The sequence below is a fragment of the Symphalangus syndactylus genome, chromosome 10, assembly GCF_028878055.3.
Source record: "Symphalangus syndactylus isolate Jambi chromosome 10, NHGRI_mSymSyn1-v2.1_pri, whole genome shotgun sequence".
Taxonomy (NCBI): Eukaryota; Metazoa; Chordata; class Mammalia; order Primates; family Hylobatidae; genus Symphalangus; species Symphalangus syndactylus.
Genome location: NC_072432.2, coordinates 42,874,480 through 42,899,169, shown reverse-complemented (window position 1 = coordinate 42,899,169; position 24,690 = coordinate 42,874,480). Strand labels below are relative to the sequence as shown.

Here is a 24,690-nt window from a genome sequence, read left to right as displayed (position 1 = left end):
CTCACCCACCTGCACCCTTCTGAGTCTCTGTTGTCTATCATTTCACACTCATCCACGTGTACACATTATTTAGCTCTCACAAGTGAGAATATGTGGCATTTATTAATATATTTCTGGGTCTGAGTTACTTCACTTAAGATAATGGCTTCCAGTTCCATCCATGTTGCTGCAAAAGACATGGCTTCAGTCTTTTTTATGGATGAATAGTATTCTATTGTTTGTATATATCACATTTTCTTTATCTGATTATCCACTGATGGGCACTTGGGTTGATTCCCTATCTTTGCTATCGTGAATAGAGCTATGAAAAACATATGAGTGCAGGTATCTTTTTGATGTAATGATTTCTTTTCCTTTGGGTAGACGCCAAGTAGTGGGATTGCTGGATTAAATGGTGTTTTACTTTTAGTTCTCTGAGAAATCTCCATACTGTTTTCCATAGAGGTTGTACTAATATACATTCCCACCAAGTTTTTCCTAACTTTAAAGGTAATACCTACATGAGTCTACTATGTCAGCCTTTGCCTGGATGCTGGCCTTTTTTGTAAAGTTCTGGATGAAAATGAAGGCTCCCAATAAAGCTATATTGTATTTTACTCCATTCCTGAATCTCAGGAGAACTGAGAAAGTATTGAATTTCCTAAACCTTCTCTTAGTTCTCATCTATCTCTCCTGAATTTAAATGAAAACATGCAAACTATTTTAGTTTATAGTTAATTTTATAAGGTAGTCTTAATCATTGATGTATGTAATATTAATTAATTTTGTGTACAATTATAAAAAATAAGGATTTCACAGAAAGGAAATCTCTCTCAATATATGTGTATATGTGTGTGTGGGTGTGTTACCAACATAGCATGAAATTGCTAGAAGCGTTCGACATTAGAATAGTTTTCTTCTATTTATAATCTTCCTATATAGGCATCTCATTATTTTAGTAAAGATAAGCCTGAATATGTTGTAACATATTTGAGCTTTTGTGATTTCTTTCTCTTTCCTTGTATCATTAAAGCTTATTTGTTTGAAATCTATACAAATACATGAACTGAAACAAATAAAACTCAATCCACTTGAGATTTTGAAAACATCTGGTGGAGTTATTTTGTGAGTAATTAGACCAAGAGGTGGGACAATTCCCTGAAGTAAGCTACCCTACAATTGGATACCCGGTTATATCTGCAGTCATCAGCTTGCATTCAGTGAGCATATTGATTCACAAATTGACAAGCAATTATGTAGAGTTGCCACCTGATTTTCCAAAGACCATTTATGTTATAAAGACTATGTCCTACATGCTTTTTAAAAAGTTGCCTCTTCTCAGTCCTCTCATAGTCTGTTCTATTTCTTTATGTTCTGTCACCTCAATATGCTATTTATCTTGTCGGAGACCTTGAAAGTAGAAAGTAGAGCCCTCAAGTGCTGGTCTCTACTTGTCTCTGGTTAATCCGACACTTGGGCACAAATATGAATTATTTACAATTTGGATTTTGAACACGTGTATCCATTTTGGTCCAGAGAGATATCTATTAAGGGTAACAAAGATATTTAAATGCTTCAATTTTTGTCATGCTTGATATTCTTTGGCTTGAAAATGTCGAATAATAAAGTATTAATACTTAAATATATGTCAACATTACAAAATCATAAGTCTGGAAGAGATCTGAAAGTTCAAAGAGTTATTCGCTCTGCTGGAGAGCAAAAACACGTTCACTACCATGGAAAGATATATATGTTTCCAATTTAAAAGAACTCCAGGAGATTCCACAACTACCCTAACTTATCTATTGTGTAGCAGAAAATTGCTATTCTTTATATCTAATTGAAATCCCACAGGTTATTAGAATCTACTTCAACCTTTCTTTGCCTTTAGTATTTTATCTTTAAGGATGGTATTTACAGAGCAACAAAGTCAGGAGTTTTAACCATGCCAGGGGCAAAGATAATCAGATCAAGACCCTCTGAGAAAGGGCTACAATTACCATTTCTTCTGTTCATGGATCCTACACTATCACTGTTCTGAATCACCCTCAATTTAATTTTAGATAAGAGTTAGGAAGTTAGGATTCACTTTTGGATGTAAGTTATGAGTATAAGATACTTTGAATCTACGACATTTACAAATCCTTAACAAATATAAGGGCAAACTACGCACATGGATTTTCGTTAGACAGTAATGTAAACACGTTCAATTTATCCTAGTTAAAAATGCTCCCCAGAACTCAGGATATTTAGATCTGACTACCACGCAAGTGCAACTCGAGAATATTATTTGCTTGGGCATTTAACATTGTCAGTCTGTTCATTCGCATTATTTATCTTCTTAAGTATGAACCATGTTTTAATTTCATGTAGTCCAACAGGAAGCAAGTCAAGATTTATTCACACCATTTTACTTTTCAACACATGAAACGAGATCACCAAATCTTAATCAAACCAATTCAAAACTTTTTGTCAAAGAATAACTCCATTTTCCATTCCACTAATTGAAATAATAGTATGGCCACAGGCTAGAGTAGTGAGTAAGTGAATCTTGAACTGCAATGCAAATGCAATGGAAAACTCACCGGAAGTTTCATCTACTCTTTCATCTACTATGTGGTCCTTCTGATGAACCCACTCACTATTACACTTGAAATAGATCTGGGTGGCAGGGCTTGCTTTACAGTACAGGTTCACAGGCTTATTCTTCACAATATAAGCTTCTTCAGGCTCAATAAGGAAATGTGGCAGAGGCTCAGGTGGATCAGAAGGAAAAGTTTCTGGGAGTTCATGAAAAAAGTCGTCGTCTGAGAAACAAGAAGAAAGTGGAAAATCGTTAACACATTGTAACAACTTGCCTTCTACTTACTAGTCATGTAAAAATAATGACTTATAAACGCAGTAATTAAGTGATGTGAATGCCTGCTGTGTGCCAGGCAGTATGTTAGATCTATTGACTGGTCGTTTAAGGATATGGATTATTATTCCCATTTCTATACACAGCAAAACTCAACATCAGGGAGGATAAATAAGTTGCCCTGAGCACATAGGTAGTAAATAGCAGAGCTGAAACTGGAATTCATGTGTATCTCAATTAAAAACCATGATCTTCCCAATGTATCACTGCATTTCCCATTATAGAGTGTCACCCTTGAGAGCAGACAAAAGCAAGGGCAACTTCATTAGAAACATGTCTTTGAAAAGCATAAGGCTCATAGATAAAGCTTACATTCTTTGCAACGAGCTGAGCAGAAATATTAGAAACTTTAATTAAGGATATTTCGTTCAAATTCAAATCTGTTGTTATTTTCAAAAGATGTCATTGTGTGAAATACTCATTCAACCCAAAATTTAAAAACCACTTTAGATAATTTGCACACTTTGAGATACATTTTAAACCTGGATTCTGCATGATTCAAAATAAAAAATTAATAATAAACGTGCTTTTTATAATAAAACCTATTACTGTGTTTTACAGAAGTCAAGGTAAAAACAGTCTTTCCAACACATCATAAATAAGTTCAGCCTAATAATAATCTTCCAATTGGGACAGAGGAGAACAAAGCTATTACTAATTCCCCAAATTGGTTACAAATATGTAATGTGAAAACTCTGATGTCAAAATTAAAATTTTTTTACAAGTTCTCTAAGTGTACTTATATTCAGTAGTAAATATAGAGTATGGTATTGGTACTTAAAGGCTGGTTGCTCACATGTTGTCTTGAAAGTCATTTTATTTCTCCTTCAGTTGTTGCCCTGTGTTGGAAGATAGCCACTGGTATAGTGGACATCTGTCCACTAAGAAAACTGGCTTGGAACTTTTTTCGTTCAAGTCATAAGATAGCTGTCAAATAGTAATGATGTCCGGTCTCTGCTAATCTGTTTTGCAGTAAAAATTGACTTCACTTGCATCACTGACAAAACTAGCATTCTAAGCTGCCCAAAGTAGTAAATTTTTGACACCGAAATGTAAATGTTGTTTCCTATACCTAGATATTTCTTCTCACTTTGCCTCCTTAATTTGCTTTCTTTTGGCAGGGCATCATTTCTAGTTTTTCCATTGTTGAACATAAAGGACCAAAATTGTCAGCTTACTAAAGAATAACCTTGTTTCCATCAATTGCAGCTCCTTTAGTCAATATGCAAGAACATTCAAGACTGCTTAAATAAACATAGCTCAGAAAGGCAAAGGGATGAGGAACTGAACTATTGACAAATCCATCAGCATGAAACTGATGTCTTGAAGGTCTTATCCAATTTTTTTTTTCTTCTAAAGCACTTACTGTTATATGTGATGATGGCCGGTGCTGATAATCAATAAAGCTCCACAAAACATGACTCAAATTCTATAGAAGTTAGCTGTTGTTTTTAATTATTACTATTTATGAAGGCAGAAGGTCAACTAGATTTTATTTTTTAACTATGTACCCACAAAAACATGCGAATGTATTTAATAACTATATTTATTTAAGCATGAAAAGTATGATAAAACTTTAAGCCATTGTTTCAGAAGGCAAAACTTGAAAAGGAATGATTGCAAGATATAGATGATTGTATACTACCTCACCTTATTCAATAGTATAGCAAAAGTATTTAAATGTTCACCTGCTATAGAAAAACTTCATAGGCACTAAAAATTGATTACTCTGCCTTGCCAAAGCGTGTATCTCTTTCTTCTGATTGTTTTATTGTAAACTACTGAAAAGACAAATGGAAGCAAAACGAGTCACACATTTTCAAGTCAAAAGCAGCACTGTTAAATGTTGGGGAAAAAGCAATAATTTAACAATATATTTAGAAAATGTATGGGCAAACTAACTTTGTATTTCCTTAATTTTGACTTTTAAGACAACATGATCACAAGTAAAGATAAATGAACCTATATCTTGGTTTGAGGTTTCACACAGTTATTGATTTTTCAAGATGTTTATTAACACTTGAAAATGCAACTTATTAAGGAAGATTTCTATCATTAGAAATGTTTTAATTTAATAAATCCAGTTTTTCTTTACATATCATTATAGTTTCTGCAGAACCAATCCTTAAAAGTTTATCTAGAGAGATGCCTTAGCCAACCACAGGATATTAGTTTATTAAGATTTCCTAAAATATTCACAAAGGAAATTCAAGCCTATGCCCTGGATGAATTCCTGTTATAGGCAGTATGGCATATCACTTCTATTACTCAATTCAGTTGTTGAGAATGATATTAATATAGAAAATTCAAGACCTTGAGTTAGTAGATATGTACAGTGGGACAGATATGATAAAATGCAAATAAGCTGATTATCAGTGGGCTCACCCCTGTTGTGAAATCCTTGCTTTCTCCACATACAAAAGATGACCTGGGTACCTTACTCAACAATGGAAGTTGGTCCCACCATCAAGTTAAACATACTAAAAGAACGCTTTCTGATTCTTGCTCCATACAAAACTGTCAAGTTTCAGCATTAATTCTCAGATACAGTGTTATTTTAGAAATCATCTTTTTATGAAATTGTATCGTAACTTTTTCCTATTCTAGAGAAAGTTTTGAAAATGAAACAAGCCAGCCAATTCTCTTCAACTAAAATAATAGATGAAAACTTTAATTTAAACATCCAGCATGACTATAGCTACATGTATTTAAAGATAAAGTGATCAGCTACAAATACTATTTATCCTACATAAATATTTAGCTCCTCTGTGCAATGCATTTGCCAGTCATACAAGTGGAGAAATCTACTTTTCAGCTTTGCAATTGGTTTTATAAGACTATTACCAATTTTCAAAAAACTAGAAATATACAACAAATGCTTAACACTAGAAATGAAACTCTTTGAAAGCAGGGACTATATTGTTTTCATTTTCATTTTCCATAAGTCTAGCACATTATATGGGGTCAATAAAAATCTTACAAATGCATGCATATTATACTAATGGCAACTTTGATCATTCCTAAGAGATTCACAAGGGTTTAGAGTTTATAGTGCCTCAGATTCATTGACAATTATAAGATGTTTTAACAATAGAAATATCTACAAACAGGACTGGCTACAAAATTTGTGTGGCCCAAGGAAGAATGAAAATTCAAGATCCCTGGTTAAAAATTTATTAAGAATTCTGAGATGGTGACAGCAGAACATTAAACCAAACACTGGTCCTGTATGACAGCAGAGGTCACATACCCATGAAGCCAGCCCTGTCTACAAATGTCAGTTAAATGAGCATCTCACTTCATGGAAAGTCTGCAAAATGAAATTGCATCTTTATTATTGGATATTCATTTTGGAACTTTGTTTTTCCCTGCTTCTTGTGGTAATTAGCTATTTTCTAAAGGAAAATACAATCATTCAGACTGAGAAACTCAGGCTCATATCAATTCTCTAAGCAAGTGTATTTGCAATGGTGTGCAATGGAAGGTGTGTGACTTTATATGTGTTTGTGGCCTTCCTTTGGATGTTCCCTAGTGCCCAGCAAAGGGCCTCTGATCCAAAGTAAGTAAAATCCCTGTCATGCTAAAATTTTTACTTTTTCAGGGCATTAAAGGACTGCCGAACCCATGGGGATAAGAAAGTCTGTGATTCCACCCTGAGGTGGTAGACTGTTTACTGAGATCAGTACTTTTCATTCAATTAATGTTACCATACTGCAAAAAAATCCCCACAAAACAAAATAAAAAAACAGCTTTATGATACTATTAAGGTCATGCTGTAAAACTTGAAGCTATAAAAAAGTTGATTTTTTTTTCTTCAAGGACATCAGTGAGTACGTCCTCTTACCACTTTATTTCTTAATATAAATATCTGAAGGAGTGACATTAGGGTGATAATAGGAATCAGTCTGTGAACAGCAACTTCAGACTGTGAACTTATTCCTGGCAACATGCCACGGGTATCCCAAATTATTACATTTTCTATAAATGCACACCCCAGCTGCTGGTATTGACTGCATTGTGCTATCTGGGCAAAATGACTTGATTAATTAATTGTGAAACACGTTTTGTACATGTAGTTCATTCAAATTAACAAGGTAAAATTTCCAGAGTTGCTTTTGTTCTGTACATTGAATTCAGTATTAACTTAACGCTTTTTTGATTTAGATGTAATGCTATTATTCATTTTACCCTCCTCCGATATTTGACTTAATTTTCCACTTTCTACTATTACTCAATACTGACGTTCCAACAGTAGTACCATTTTTATCTTGATATCAATAAATCTCAGTATTTCCTTTTTTCTGTTATCTCACATAGGCTTTTGCTTTTTCATTTATATCCAAGAAGAGAAAGCTTTACACCATGTATTATTTTTATAGACTTTCATTCCACCTAATTCTTCACAAGAAAATATTATGCTATGAACATCAATCTAGGGAGCTTTAGGTTGCTGGTTTTACTGCTATATATCAAGCCTTAATTTTCATCAACTTAATACATAAGTTTCTATATTTCTGAATCATAAGACTTAAACTATTATTGCTTATATCATAAAATATAGGACCATTATCTCTTTGTCTGAGACTTGAAGTGTATTCTTCTGAAATGGAATTTACTTTCAAGTGATTCAAGAGCAATTTAAAATGAATGACTGCAAAGCTAATTTTATCTGCATTTGGCTACCCATCCATCAGAGAAATATTTCATGATATATTACAACAAAAGGCAGCTGGAATTAACTATTTGAATGAGACTCCAGCTTATTTTTAATATTTTGATTAAAATATCCTCAGGAAGACAAAGACTATGGTCTATATTTCAAGCAATATATTAATGGATTCATCATTTAAATTCAAGTCGTTGAATACATAATGCCTTAAATGTATTGCACAACTTGGAAGTACTGGATGATTTCTAACTTCAAAACAAACTTCATTTTGCTTTTAAAGAAATACTTGCCAAATCATGCCCATACATTATTAATAGCAATATACAGCTAATATGCTAGTTGATATCCACTTAACTCTGAAAAGGGGGCACCATCTTCTGCCCGCTGAAGTCTTCATGATCTCTGACTTTTATTAATTAATCTATCCTCCTGAGTGTTTTCCTGCCTCTCATCTCTACCTCTGCCATGTAGTCTACAGTGTGCTCTTAGAAGACATTTTCACACAAACACATTTACCCCCTTTTGCAAATAATTTAATAAATGTAATGTAATGTTTTTTGCAAAAGAAAATTTTTGCTTACCAGATTAGCTAAAAAATACTCAATGACTGATGAGGAGGTGAAGAAATGTGCAATTGCATATACTCGCTGGAGTGTAAATGGGTATCAGAGAAGATAGAATTTGACAATATAAGTAAATATTGAGTCTCTGCATATCTCCAAATAAGCTATCCCACTTGTTGGAATCCATATTACAGACAGAATGACATGAAAATGTAAATACATATGTACAAAGATGTTCACTGCAGCATTATTTGTCTAAAGAATACATGATATATTACAACAAAAGGCAGCTGGAATTACTTATTTGAATAAGACTGAGAACAACTGACCACCAACTGAGGAATGGTTAAATAATTTCTGAAACATCCAAGCAAAATTACACTGGCTGGCCAATAAAAATAAGAAAGTGGATTTGTATGTATTGACCTAGAAGGGCGAGCAAATAAAACAAGTTTTTAGCCAGTTTGTATAGAATTATACCATTTTTTAGAAGAAAGAGAGAAAGAAAGAAATAGAGAGAGAAAGAAAAGAAAAGGAAAGGAAAGGAAAGGAAAGGAAAGGAAAGGAAAGGAAAGAAAGAAAGGAGGGAGGGAGAGAGGGAGGAAGGGAGGGAGAGAGGGAGGAAGGGAGGGGAGGAAGCAGAGCAAGATAGCCAAATGGAGGCCTTCACTGACTGTCCTCCCTGCAGGAACATCAAATTGACTATATACACCGTAAAGCACCTTCATAAGAACCAAAACACAGGTGAGTGATCACAGTACCTGGTTTTAACTTCATATCACTGAAAAATGCACTGAAGAATGTAGGAAAGAGTCTTGAATTGTTAATGTCACCACTCTCCCAACTCCCAGCAGTAGCTGTGAGGTGTGGAGAGAGAATCTGTGTCCTTGGGGGAGGAAGAGGGCAGTGATTGTGCGACTTGGCATTGGAACAGAGTGCTACCCTGTCACAGCAGAAAGCAAAATGGGGCAGAATTCAGCTGGGGCCCACAGAGGGAGCATTTATATTGCCCTAGCCAGAGGGGACTCACCCATCCTTACAGTCAGAACCTGAGTTGTATTAAGCCTTTCCACCATGGGCTAAAGGCTGTAGGGTCCTAAATAAACTTGAAAAGCAGTCTAGGCCACAAAGACTACAATTCTTGGGCAAATAATGGTTCTATGCCAGGCTTGGAACCAGTGGACTTGGGGAACATGCTACCTAGTGAGATACCAGCCAGGCTGGCTAAGGGAGTGCTTGTGCCACCCCTCCCCTAACCATGGGCAGCACAGCTGACAGCTTATGGGAGACATTCCTTCCCTCTGCTTGAGGAGAGGAGAGGGAAGAGTAAAGAGGACTTTCTTTTGCCACTGAGCTACCAGCTTAGCCACAGTAGGATAGGGTACCAGGTGGTCCTGAGGCCCATATTCTAGGCCATAGCTCCCAGGCTACATTTCTAGAGCCACTTTGGGCCAGAAGCAAAACTACTACCTTGAAGGGAAGGACCAAGTCCTGGCAGAATTAATCACCTGCTGAGTAAAGAGACCTTAGGCCCTGAATAATCAGCAGCAATATACAGGCAGTACATGCTGTGGTTCTGGGGTGAGACTCAGAGACGTGCTGGCTTCAGATGGCTTCAGACTGAGCACTTTCCCAGCTGTAGTGAGAATGGACTGGGATGAGACTCCTTCTGCTTGAGAAAAAGGGAGGGAAGAGTAAAAGGGAGTTTGTCTTGCACCTTAAGTACCAACTCAGCCACAGTGGGACAGAGCACCACATGAATCCCTTGAGGTTCCCAATTCCAGGACTTGGCTCTTGGATGGCATTTCTGAACCTGCCCTGGGCCAAAGGGGGATCCACTGCCCTGAAGGAAGAGTCACCACAAGCTGACTGAAGAGCCCTTGGGCCTTAAGTACATATTGGTGGTAGTCAAGCAGTACTTGCTGTGGGCCTGGGGTGGCAGTGGCCATGGAAAAAGACTCCTCTGATGGTGGAAAGGAGAGGGAAGAGTGGGAGAAACTTTGTCTTGTGGCATGGGTGCCAGTTTAGCCACAGTAGAATAGAGTTCCAGGTTGCTGACTCCAGGCCTTGGTTCCTAGATGTTACCTCTGCACCTGTACAGGGCTGGGGGCAACTTGCTTCTCTGGAGGGAAGAACAAAGGCCTGGCTAGTTTTGTGGCCAGAGCCCTAGGGCCTTGAGAGAACATAGATGATAGCCAGGCAGTGGCTACCATGGGCCTTGGGTGAGATCCAGTACTGCGCTGGATTCAGGTCTGACCCAGCATCGTCCCAGTGATGGGTAGAGACAGGGATGCTTATGTCACCCCTCTTCAAGCCCTAGGCAGCTCAGTAGACAGAGAAAGAGACTCTGCTTGTTTGTTTGGGAGAAAGTAAGGGAAGAGACCAAAAGTCTCTGCCTAGTAATCCAGAGAATTCTTCCAGATCTTATCCAAGACCACAAAGGTGATATCTCTATGAGTCTGCAAGAGTCACACTGTTACTGGGCTTGGGGTGCCACCTAATGCACACATGGCTGGAGAGACCAAAAACTTAGATTACAACTCTTCAATGCACAGACACCAATAAACATCCACAAGTATCAAGGCCATCCAAAAAAACATGACCACGCCAAGCAAATTAAATAAGACACCACTGGCCAATGCTGGAGAGAGAGAGATATGTGACCTTTCAGAGAATTCAAAATAACTGTTTTGAGGAAGTTCAATGAAATCTAAGATAATATAGACAAGGAATTCAGAATTATATCAGATACATTTAGCAAAGAAATGGAAATAATTAAACACAAGCAGAAATTCTGGAGCCGAAAGATGCAACAGACATACTGAAGAGTATATCAGAGTCTCTTAAAAGCAGAATTAATGAAGCAGAAGAAAGAACTAGTAAGCTTGAAGTTGAGTCATTTGAAAATACACAGTCGGAAGAGATAAATTAGAAAAGAATGAGAAAAAAATGAAGCACATCTACCACAACTAGCAAATAGCCTCAAAGGGACAGATCTAAGAGTTATTGGCCTTAAAGAGGAGGTAGAGAGAGATATTAAGGTAGAAAGTTTATTCAAAGGGTAATAACAGAGAACTTCCCACACCTAGAGAAAGATATCAATATTCAAGCACAAGAAGGCTACAAAACATCAAGCAGATTTAATCCAAATAAGACTACTTCAAGACATTTAATAATCAAACTCCCAAAGACTCAAGGATAAAGAAAGGATCCTAAACGCAGCAAGAGAAAAAAACAACATACAATGGAGCTCCAATACACCTGGCAGCAGACTTCTCAGTGGAAACTTTACAGGCCAGGATAGAGTGGCCTGACATATTTAAAGTGCTGAAGGAAAAAAAATCTTCTTTTCCTAGAATAGTATATCAAGAGAAAATATACTTCAAACATAAAAGAGAAATAAAGACTTTCCAGACAAACAAAAGCTGAGAGATTTTATCAACACCAGACCTGCCCTACATGAGATGCAAAAAGGAGTTCTTCAATTGGAAAGAAAACGTTAATGAGCAATAAGAAATTATCTGAAGGTGCAAAACTGACTGGCAATAGCAAGTATACGAAACACGCAGAATATTATAACGTTATAATTCTGGTGTGTAAACTACTCATATTTTGAGTAGAAAGACCAAAAGATGAACTGATCAAAAATAATAACAATAACTTTTCAAGACATAGACAGTACAATAAATAATAAATAGAAACAACAAAAAGTTAAAAAGTGGGGGGACAAAGTTAGAGTTGTTATTAGTTTTCTGTTTGCTTGTTTATTTATGCAGTCAGTGTTAAGTTGTCATCTGTTTAAAATAATGGATTAGAAGATATCATTTACAAGCCTCGTGATAACCTCAAATCAGAAAACATACATAAAATAAAATAAAAAACAAAGAAATTTAAAAATGCCACCTGAGGAAAAAAACTTCACTAAAAGGAAGACAGGGAGAATGGAAAGAAGGAAGAGAAGATGATTGCAAAACAAACAGAAAACAAATCACAGAATGTCAGGAATAAGTCCCTATTTGTGAATAATAATATTGACTATGAATTAATTAAACTCTTCAATCAAAAGACACAGAGCAACTGAATGGATTATAAAACAAAACAAAAAAATAAGACCCAATGATCTGTTGCTGACAAGAAACACAGTTCACCTATAAAGGAACACACAGACTGAAAATAAAGGAACGGATAAAGATATTCCATGCAAATGGAAACCAAAAAAGAGCAGGAATAACTGTACAAAATAGATTTTTCAATACAAAAACTATATAAAGAGAGAAAGAAGGTCATTATAAAATGATAAATGGGTCAGTTCAGCAAGAGGGCATAACAACTGTAAATATATATGCATCCAACACTGGAGCACCCAAATATAATATATAAAGCAAATATTAGAGCTAAAGAGAGATAGACCCCAATACAGTTAAAGCTGGAAACTGCAACACCCTACTTTCAGCATTGCACAGATCATCCAGATGGAAAACCAACAAAGAAACATCAAACTTAATCTACACTATGGACCAATGGTCCTGATAGATATCTACAGAAAATTTCACTCAACAGCTACAGAATGCACATTCTTCCCTTCAGCATATAGATCATTCTCAAGGATAGAACATGTGTTTTGCCACAAATAAGTCTTAAAAAATTAAAAAATTGAAATTATATCAAGTATCTTCTCTGACTACAATGGAATAACCTAGAAATAAATAACAAGAGGAATCTTGGAAACTGTACAAACACATGGAAATTAAACAACATGCTCCTGAACAACCAGTGGGTCAATGAAGAAATTAAAAAGTACATTTAAAAATTCACTGAAACAAATGATAATGGAAACACAACATACCAAAACCTATGGGATATGGCAAAAGCAGTACTAAGAGGAAATTATAGCTTTAAGTGCCTACATCTGAAAAGTAGAAAAACTTCAAACAAACAACCTAAAAATTCATCTTAATAAACTGGAAAAGCTATAGCAAACTAAACCCAAAAGTAGTAGAAGAAAAGAAATAATAAAGATCAGAGCAGAAATAAAGGATATTGAAATGAAGAAAACAATAAAAAAAGATCAATGAAACAAAAGTTGGTTTCATTTTCAAAAGTTTTTTGAAAAAGGAGACATTACAACATTACAACTGATACTATAGAAATTCAAAGGATCATTGGGGGCTACTATGAGCAACTATATGCTAATCAATTGGAAAATGTAGAAGAAATGGATAAATTTCTAGACACATACATCCTACTAAGTTTGAAACATGAAGAAATCCAAGACTTGAACAGACCATTAACAAGTAAGGGGATCACAGAAGTAATAAAAAGTCTCCCAGCAAAGAAAGGCCAGGACCCAATGGCTTCACAGCTGATTTCTACCAAACATTTAAAGAAGAACTAATATCAATCTTCTCAAACTATTTCAAAAAAATGAAGGAGCAGGGAATACTTCAAAACTCATTCTACAAGGTGAGTATTACCCTTATACCCAAACCAGAAAGACATACGGAAGAAATCAAACTACAGGTCAACATTCCTGATATTGAACATTGGCACAAAAATCATCAATAAACTAGTAGCAAACTGAATTTAACAACACATTAAAAAGATAATTCATCATTGCCCAGTGGGATTTATCCCAGGCATTCAAGGATAGTTCAACATACACAAATCAATGTGATACATCCTATCAGGAGAATGAAAATCAACAACATATGATGATGAAAACCCATTTGATAAAATTCAACATCCTTTCATGATACAAAGGCCACAACAAACTGAGTATAGAGGAATACACCTCACCACACTAAAAAAGTAATATACAACAAACCCACAGCTAATATCATACTAAATGGGGTCCTCTAAGATATAGAAAACACCAAGGACGCCCACTTTCATCACTGTTAGTCAACATAGTACTAGAAGTCCTAGCTAGAGCAATCAGACAAGAGAAAAAAAATAAAAGGCATCTAAACTGGAAAGAAAGAAGTCAAATTATCCTTGTTTGCAGATGATATGACCATATATTTGGAAAAACCTAGACTTCATCATCAAAAAATTATTGGAACTAATAAACAAATTCAGTGAAGTTGCAGGATACAAGGTCAACATACAAAAATCAGTAGCATTTCTATATGCCAACAGCAAACAATCTGAAAAAGAAATCAAGTAAATAATTCCATTTACAGTGGCTACAAATAAAATAAAATCCCTAGGAATTAATTGAAGTGAAATATCTCTAAACTGAAAACTGTAAAACATTAATAGAATAAATCGAAGAGGACACACAAAAATGGAAAGATATTCCATGTTCGTGGATTGGAAGAACCAATATTGTTAAAATGTCCATACTACCCAAAGCAATCTAGATTCAATGCAATCCTTATCAAAATACCAATGACATTCTTCACAGAAATAGAAAAAAAATGCTAAAATTTATATGGAACCGCAACAGACCCAGAATAGCCAAAACTCTCTTGAGCAAAAAGAACAAAACTGAAGGAATCACATTACTGGATTTCAAATTATACTATAGAGCTATAGTAACCAAAACAGCTTGGTACTGACATAAAAACAGACACACAGCCTAATGGAATGGAATAGCAAACCCAGAAACAAATTCATACACCTACAGTGAATTCATTTTTTGACAAGGGTGCCAGAAATATACACTGGAGAAAGGACAGTCTCTTAAATAAATGATGCTGAGAAAACTGGATATCCATAGGCAGAAGAAGGAAACTAGACCCCTATCTCTCACCATATACAGAAATTGAATAAAAAATGGAGTAAAGAATTGAATCTAAGACCTCAAATCATGGAACCACTAAAAATAAACATTGGGGAAACTCTCCAGGACATTGGGCTGGGCAAAGATTTCTTGAATAATATGTTACAAGCACAGGCAACCAAAGCAAAAATGGACAAATGGGTTCACATCAGGTTGAAAAACTTCTGCACAGCAAAGGAAACAATCAGCAAAGTGAAGAGGCAACCCACAGAATGATAGAAAACATTTGCACACTACCCATCTGACAAGAGATTAATAACTAGAAGAGATAGGGAGCTCAAACTGTACAGGAAAAAATCTAATAATCTCATTAAATAATCAGCAAAAGATTTGAAAAAACATTTTTCAAAAGAAGACACACAGATGGCAAGCAGTTATATGCAAAGGTGCTCAACACCATTGATCATTATAGAAAATGCAAATCAAAATTACAATGAAATGTAATGACCAGTAAAGCCAGTTAAAATGACTTTTATCCAAAAGACAAGAAATAACAAATGCTGGAAAGGATGTGGAGGTAAGAGAACACTCATACATTGTTGGGGGGAATGTAAATTAGTACAACCACTATGGAGAATGGTTTGGAGGTTCCCCAAAAAACTAAAAATAGAACTACCATGCAATCCAGCAATCCCACTGCTAAGTATACCCAAAAGAAAGGAAATCAGTTTATCGAAGAGATACTTGCACTCCCATGTTCACCGTAGCACTAGTCACAATTGCCAAGAGTTGAAAGCAACCTAAGTGTCCATCCACAGATGAATGGATATAGAAAATGTGGTAGGTATACACGATGTGGTAGATATACACAATGGAGTACTATTCAGTCATTAAAAATACTTTTTTAAAGTACTTTTTTAATGACTGAATAGTACTCCATTGTGTATATCTACCGCATTTTCAAAGTACCCATTTGTAACTACCTGCAAGCAGGTATATGAAAAGGTGCTCAACACCATTGATCATTACAGAAATCCAATGAAAACTACAATCTATAAAAAGATTTTTTATGACTGAATGGTATTTAGTTATAAAAAAGACTGTTTCTGTCATTTGCAAAAACATGGATGGAACTGGAGGACATTATATTAAGTGTAACAAGCCAGGTACAGAAAGACAAACTTCACAGGTTCACACATATTTGTGGGAGCTAAAAAGTAAAACAATCAAATTCATGGAGAAAGAGAATAGAATGATGATTACCAGAAGCTGGGAAGGGTAGTGAGGGAGAGGGCAGGAGGGGGTAGAGTTAATGGGTATAAAAATATAGTTAGACAAAATGTATAAGATCTAGTATTTGATAGCAGAACAGGGTGACTACAGTCAACAAAAATTTATTATACATTTCAACATAACCAAAAGAGTATAGTTGGATTGCTTGTAACACAAATAGAGGATGAATACTTGAGGTAAGGAATACTCCATTTACCCTGATGTAATTATTTTGCATTGTTTTTCTGAATCAATACATCTCAAGTACCCCATAAATGTATACACCTACTCTGTACCCACAAAAATTACAAATCTTTAAAATGCAGAAAAAAAGAAAGAGAATGAGAGAGAAAGTGTGTGTGTGTGTGTGAGAGAGAGATATAGCCACCCACCCACCCACAACCAAACACAGACACCCACACACACACACACCACACATTACAAGAAGTATAAGGTAAAACCTAGAAGCTGATGCACACAAACACTGATAGTCATTACTTCTGGGGAAAAGGACTCGAGGGCTTTATAGGGGATTTTAACTTTATTTGAAACAGATTTTTCAAATCCTGGGTTATGAGTGATTCCTATTTTTTCTGCTTTTTGAGGTTTTATTCAAATTAAGAGATAGAGAAATAAAATATTCCCACGTGCAACCTATTACTTCAGCTTAGAATAACCACAAGTCTCTTCATTAAATTCAACCCTCCCAAATCAGTGATACTGACTCTATAAAAAAAATCACTTGATGTCTCCATTAAAACCTGTGTTTACAGACCAAGGTACTTGTAAGTATAACGTGTAACATTTCTTTAATTCTTCCTGCCTTTATCTAATTTTTCTCTATTTTCCAATGCCCTAACGTCCTCATGTCTGTGACCTCTGACTTTAACATAGTTTAGTATCTTTCTCACGTTTGGCTTAAAAATCAATATTGGTTGATCACCTTCTATTTGCTGAGACTGTCTTAGCTACTATAGTGGAAGCCACACTTTATATTTCAATGAAGTCTTTTTACTTATAAAAAGAAATCATGAAATAGAAGATAGTAAATTTAAGATAATCTGACTTTATGATAGAAATTGGTCTGTTAGTCTAGTTATATAAATATTATGTTTATAACTAATTTGTAACTCATTAGTACTTGACATTCACTTTAACATGCTTAATTTTAGGATATCAGAAAAGTTTGTTAATATGTGGAGGGTCTTACATAGGGAATTAAGAAAAAGTTCTGGCTGGGCGCGATGGTTCACGCCTGTAATTCCAGCACTTTGGGAGGCCGAAGTGGGCAGATCATGAAGTCAAGAGATCAAAACCATCCTGGCCAAACATTGTGAAACCCCATCTCTACTAAAAATACAAAAATTAGCTGGGCATGGTGGCACATGCCTGTAGTCCCAGCTACTCGGGAGGCTGAGGCAGGAGAATCACTTGAACCCGGGAGGTGGAGGTTGTAGTGAGCTGAGATCATGCCACTACACTCCAGCCTGGTGACAGAGCAAGACCCTGTCTCAAAAAAAAAAAAAGAAGTTCTACCATTTCCTTACTCCCTATTAATGATTAGAGCTACATACCCTGTACTAGTATTATGAACTTCAGGAATTTGAAGAATAAAAAAAGATTACTCATAGGAATATTGTAAAAATTCAATAATTATTGACAGACAAATAGGACAACTTAAACGTAGGGTTAAGTCTTACTAGCTAACTAATAAGAATGATTTATAATATAGAATTATCTAATAAAGATTGAAAATTCATTATTACAATATATTTGCATGACACATGCTCTCTTCTCTGGAAAAATCTCTGTGATGGTCAATTATATGGGTTAACTTGGCCAGGCTAGAGTTCCCCATTATTCAATCAAACATCAACTTAGGTGTTTCTGTGAAGGTATTTTGTAGATGTGATTAAGACCACAATTAGTGACCTTAAGTGAGGGAGCTTATTCTAGACAATCTGGATGTGTCTGATTCAATCAGTTGAAAGGCCTTAAAATTAGAGCTGAAGCTTCTCAGAGCAACATCTAGATTAGTGTTTGATTGAATAACTGGGGACTATCGCCTGGCCAGGCAGACACTGTCAGATTCTCCTCCCCACTATTTCATCCCCACCATTTCTCATAACTCTTACACATTTCTCAGATATTAGTTTAAATGCCCCTTCACCTGGAGGCCTCCCCACTCCTGGACATTAGCCCTTGCTAAACTCTCCCTTTGCTCCCTGCTGTTTCCCTGATTCACTTTTCTTCCCCACGAGATGGCAAGTTCAGAGGGTGATAGGGCAGTGCCTATCTTACTCATTGCTGCATAATGAATGTCTACTTCAGGGTCAGGCAGTAAACCTGACTTTAGGGTTAGGCTTTTTTTTTTTTTTTTTTTAATTTGCGTTGTGGTTCTTAAAGAGGTTCTGTAAGATAAGACAGAAGTTTATAGGAATTACTCTATTAATCAAAATCATGAAACTTTGGAAAAAATCCTTGTACAAAATAAAACAGAAATGTGCATATTTAAAAACTGTTCCTTTAGTGTTTATAAGTACAGATCCAGTTCCCACATTTAAAAAATTCTATGTGGCCGGGTGCAGTGGCTCATGCCTGTAATCCTAGGGCTTTGGGAGGCAGAGGAGGGAGGATTGCTTGAGCCCAGGGGTTTGAGACTACAGTGAGCTATGACCGTGCCACTAAACTCCTACTGGGTTGACAGAGTGAGATTGTGTCTTTAAAAAAAATTAAAAATTAAAAAAATATGTATCTTCTATGCAAGTGCTAATGCCATCCACCATGAGATGGGTAGAGCCTTGGACTAAATGTATTCCTTCACTGAATAATTCAAGTTGACTCTAAAACGTGTTGTGAATGAGAAATAAGATGACGCCTCTGAATACAGTGCCCTTTCAACCTCTCGGCCTCAGCTGACATTTGACCTCACTGCACCACTCTCTCCTTTTGCAAACTTCCTCCTCTTTGGGGGACTGTTCATTAGCACTCTGTTGCTTCCTGTCCTGTGTCTTCGACCTTTCCCTTTCTTCCTTGCTGCCTGAATACAGTCAGATACTTGCCAAGCTTTCTCCTTTAGTCTCTCCCCAAGGCATCTCATCCCAACTGTGGCTTCAGTTAGCAGATCATGTCACATACACAACCTTCCACTCCACTCTGCTGCTTCTTTAAACCCTTCAATGCCTTTGCATTGACCAAGTATGAAATCAGACTCCTTACTAAGGCCGAAAAGGACTCCCCTGATCTGATTGCTGCCAGCCTCTGTCTCATTTTCAAGGCTCCTGATCTGTTGTCACCATGCTCCAGACAGACAGACTGGTGTTTGTATCTTTGAACACACCAAACTCATTTCCACCCTAGGGTATTCACACTTGCCCTTCGCTTCTCTAGGAAGGATATTTCCTCTTCTCATTGCCATTTAGGTTTCAGCTCAGGATGTTCCCTGGACAAAGAGATTCTTGACCATTGTATCTCAAGTCTATTTCTCCCTCCAAGAACGCTTCCTTCTATCTGACTATTTCTTACTACCTATCATTTTCTCAAATTTGTTTGTTTACTAAGTTAGTTGTTTATTTCCTTTCCCTTCCAATAAAACTCCAAGCTTTATGGGATCAGAAACTGTGTCCATTTTGTTCAACCCTTGACATCAGATAAACTTACCTTCCTTCTAAAACTACCTTCCCCTGTTGACACAGCTCCGCAATCCAGACTACAAGATCATTCAAAAGCTTGGAATTCCTTCTCCCTATCAGGCCTAATCCATTGACAATTACAGGGCATACCAGCTCTTCATTATCTCACTCACCCTCAACTCCTATTCTCCTTTTCATCACCAGGACTCAAGTTGAGGTCCTTATCATTTTTATTTGAATTGTTACAAGAGCCTCAATACTGATTTGCTTTGCTCTAGATTTTCTTCTCTCAATTCCATTTATGCCACATCATTACATTAGCATTCCCAAATGAATGTGGAATTATAACTATTATTTCCAGCTTCTGCTGGAAATTTTCAGCATTCCACACAACATTGCCCAAAGCTTATTTAATTTCCATTTCACTTAATACCATTCCACCAAAGCCAAATTTGGTGATTCTATATTCCATAAATATAGCCTTTAAAATTTTTTCCACTTTCACTTATTTATTCTACACTTAATGCCTTATTCCTTAATGACTTTGAGTTCCTTCAAAAATCTATTAATGATCTTCCCAGATAAAACCATTACTTGCTCTTCAACTGTAAAAATCCTTTAATGCAATTTGGGGGTCTCAATCATTTTTACTGTAGTCAGCTCTACCACACACCTAAGCGGGTTCTAAAACTTTTCAATTTAAGTGAACACATCTAAAAGTGATGACTTGTTTCAAGAGCTATGAAGAAAATTAATGTCATCCACATGGGTAGATTATATATTATAAATTAAATTACCTGAATATAATCTAACCATATCTATCTATATCAAAAATATGCATGCATTATATATTTCATAATAATTATAAAAATTAAGTATATGCAAAATTAAAGAACCTCAAGTACCTATAACCCATCTTCAAGAAATTTCAACACTGTGCCAATTTTGTTTCAAAGAAAAAACTGTTTTATAAATATTTAGAAGTCACAAGCATGGAAAATGATACCAGAGTGTTAGGCTGAGATAGTGAAGGAGACAACATCACCAAACTGAAAACAAGAATTAAATTCATAATATTGGAAACTATGAAAAGAAAATAGAAATATGTTGAAAATAAGAATATTTGGTTTATTTAAAAAAAGAAAACTTGGTTGATGTGGTACAATGTTTATCATTAAAATTATTGTGACACTAAAAATAGTTATAATCGACGATAAGATCATATGGTTTAAAGTATATTTTAACCAAATAACCATTTAAAAACTCTAATTTGAGATTTTCTTTAAAAATTAAAAAACTGTTTTTAGTGACTATGGAATATAGATGTTATTACCTCAGTGAAATGATTTGTTAATAATACACATGAAAAGTACAGAAGTCCTTAAGTCCTAATGAAGTTCATGAGCACAGAAAACCTTCAAAATCACAGGATTGCCCCAAGCTAGAAATCTAAGAATTATCTTTGACTCTTTCCTCTCCCTCATTTCCAACATAAAAGCAACGAAGTTATACTTATTGTATGACCTACATACTTTTTGAATCTGTTTCTTTCTGTTTCTGATTCCACTATTATCATCATTTTTTGCCTAAACATTTTCAAAGCTTCATAACTGCTGTTGTTTGCCTGCTGTCTAAAGGTGAGATCTGACTAAGTCCCACTTTGGTTTAAATTCCTATAGCTCCTCGTTTCCTATAAGATGAATCCAAGCTTGCCCACATGGTCTATAGGGCCTCCATAGCTTTCTGACCACTCCAACCTCATCTTTCACCACTCCCTGCCTTGCCCTCCACATTCCAAAAATACAGACCCTGTATCATCCTATGCACACAACACGCAGTTTCTACACCTTCTGTCTGCAATGACTTTTCTATCATATTTTACCTAACTCTTCCTCATATATATATATATATATATATATATATATATATATATATTTTTAAGAGGCAGGGTCTTGCCCTGTCACCCAGGCTGGAGTGCAGTGGTGCAATCATGGCTCACTGTAACCTCAAATGCCTGGGCTCAAGTCATCCTCCCACCTCAGCCTCATTTGAGTACTTGGAACTACAGGCATGCACCACTACGCCTGGCTAATTTTTACATTTTTTGTAGAGATGGGGTCTTGCTATGTTGCCCAGGGTGGTCTCAAACTCCTGGGCTCCAGTGATCCTTCCGCCTTGGCTTCCCAAAGTGCTGTCTGGGATCACAGGTGTGAGTCACCATGCCCAGCCAGCATCATTTCTTTTAGGAAGTTTTCTCTGACTCTCTTCACCTGTGCCAGCTTAGAGCCATTTTCTATCTCTCTCCCACCCCTATCTTCAACTTGTTAGGGGCTTATATATATTTCTAACACTACCTTTTATAATTAGCTCCATAGCTAACTAGCTGGCTGTTATGCATCTCTGCATACTCGGTGCTTATTACGCTCAGGGTGTTGAATTTGTATTTTTTGAATAAATGATTGCAGAGCTGTCTGTATCTAGGAAAGAACATAGATTTTGTTCTCATAGATTATGAATTGTGTAACTGCTATAAAAATAGGCTTTGAGATTCCACAGACCTAGTTTTAAATACGAGTACTGCTGCGTATTAGGTATGTGACTTCTGACATTTCACCAAATCTCAGTTTTTGTGGCTATAAAATCTGTAGATATGGCAATGTGGCGACAGTGTGTGGGTTACATGAAAGAAGGGAATGTAAATGACTTAGCTTAGAGATGACCACAAGATAAGACATTCACATATAAAAATATTCTACTTGCCTTATTTTCTTGTTGAATGTCTATTGTGGTATCAAGCTTCTCTCATTTTCCTAAATACACTTGAGCTCTAGTACTCTGTAATCCCTCCACCAGTAATGTCTTTCCTCTCCTGTGGCTGGTGAACTCCTAGTCTTCTAAGTTCACCCTAAGCTTTATTTCCTCCAGCAAGTCATTCTGGGCCCTTCCAGCATGGGGTTGTTGCCATCTCCCCCTGTTACCACTGCACAATGGGCATCATTGCACCGTTGTGCCTATCACACAGTAATATATCACATTGTTCTTTTCTGTGCCCCACCCCCCAGCACAAAACAGAGTTTATCTGAACAAGTTTCTGTGCATTTCATTTATGAATCTGGAGTACCCAGCCATGGTGGAAGTACAGACTCCTAGAGTGCTAAGGGACTCTTGGTACATAGCAAAACCAAAGATAAATAAAAGACCAGGTTTGCTGAATAAATGGATGAATACACAGAGATTCCTAAAACTAGGTTTCCCCCAATTTTTAAAAATATAAAAGTCAATACTCTTCATTTTACTACTTTTAATAAACAATACATTAGTTTTTGTGTTAATGCCTTGTTAAGACTCCTTATTACTGGTTCGGTGCACACTTCTTATTCCAGTAGTTTGGGGGACTGAGGCAAGAAGATCATTTGAGGCCAGGAATTTGAGACCAGCATGGGCAACATAGTGAAACCCTGTATCTATAAAAAATTTAAAAATTAGTTGGGTGTGGTGGCACCCACCTGTAGTTACAGCTACTCAGGAGGCTGAGGTGGGAGGATCATTTGAGCCCAAGAGTTAGAAGCTGCAGCAAGCTATGATTGCACCACTGCACTTCATTCAGCCTGGGTGACAGAGCAAGACCCTGCAGCAAAAAAAAAAAAAAAAAAAAAAAAAAAAAAAAAGATTCCTCGTTCTTCCTCATTCTTTCCTATGGTATACAAAATTGTTTTTGTCTTAGTTCTCTCCCTATTAAAATTTAGGGTATAACTTATAAACAAAATTTCAGAATTTGCTCATTAAAAATCTCCCTATATAGAAATTCCAGTTACCATATCACTTACCAAAATATATTTATTTTCAAGTACTGCTTGGGAGGCATCAGCAAGTGGTGAAAGGAAGATTGAACCGTGAGTTCGGAGACTTGGTATTGGCTCTAGCCACATTCCTAATGATCTTTTGCCTTTTCTAAGTGTGTTTAAGTGAGCTGATGGGTTGATTCGTATTCTATAAACAAAAATCCAAGTTGTAAGGACATCATACACACAAATGGCAGTTTCCAGAAATTGAATATAGTCTAGAAGTCCCTTAGCACTCTAGGAGTCTGTGCTTCCACCATGGCTGTGTATCAGGACTGTGTGAGAGAGAGGCCTGGGTAACAAGGGGAGAGAAAGAGGTCCAGAGAAATGTCTCCTTTCTTTGTGGCCATTCTCACTGGCTGACTGGCAGTCACAAAACTGTAGGGTGGGGAAACATGAGTGAGTATTGCTTGAAGGTACAGAGAAGTAATCTGTTGCATAAGTAAATATCTACAATGAATTTTAGAGTTGGTAAAACTGTCTCGTTTTATGTAAGAGGAAACTGGGCACAACTGGTCTCAGTGACTTTTCTGAGATTGCATAGTTATTAAGGGGCAGACCTTCCAGGCCACTATCAAAATTTCATGGCTCTGCTATGTATTTTCTGACTATGTAAGGTCTGTGACAACGTTTCCATCCCATTTCTAATTCATCTGAGGTTTATTTTCTCTTCTTAATTTTGAGTTACCCCCATGGACTACTGGTTTCTTGTTTTTTTTTTTTTTGTTTTGTTTTTTTGTTTTGTTTTATTTAAAGACATGGTCTTACTCTGTGACCTAGAAGGCTGTAGTGCAGTGGCACAATGATAGCTCACTGCAGCCTCCAACTCCTGGACTCAAGTGATTCTCCCACCTCAGCCTCCTGAGTAGCTGGGACAACAGGCATGCACCACTGCACCCAGATAATTTTTTAAATTATATTTTTGTAGAGATGGGATCTTGCTATGCTGCCCAGGCTTGTCTCAAAGCCACTCTCCTCAGCCTCCCAAAGTGCTGGGATTACAGGCATGCACCATTGCACCTTGCCTTGCATTTTTTTTTTTTTTTATGCTGTTACATGTTCCTTATTAAAAAACTAAAATACTGCCCAGGC

The 24,690-nt window shown here is 36.3% G+C and overlaps 1 protein-coding gene across 1 annotated transcript in view; it reads right to left on the bottom strand.

The window, feature by feature from the left end:
* Nucleotides 1–24,690, bottom strand: part of UNC5C (unc-5 netrin receptor C) — a 397,344-nt gene that overhangs the window by 170,979 nt on the left and 201,675 nt on the right. Inside the window, exon 2 of the mRNA XM_055296967.2 lies at nucleotides 2,565–2,786. Within this exon, the coding sequence (XP_055152942.2) occupies nucleotides 2,565–2,786 (222 nt within the window). The remainder of the gene's footprint in view (nucleotides 1–2,564; nucleotides 2,787–24,690) is intronic.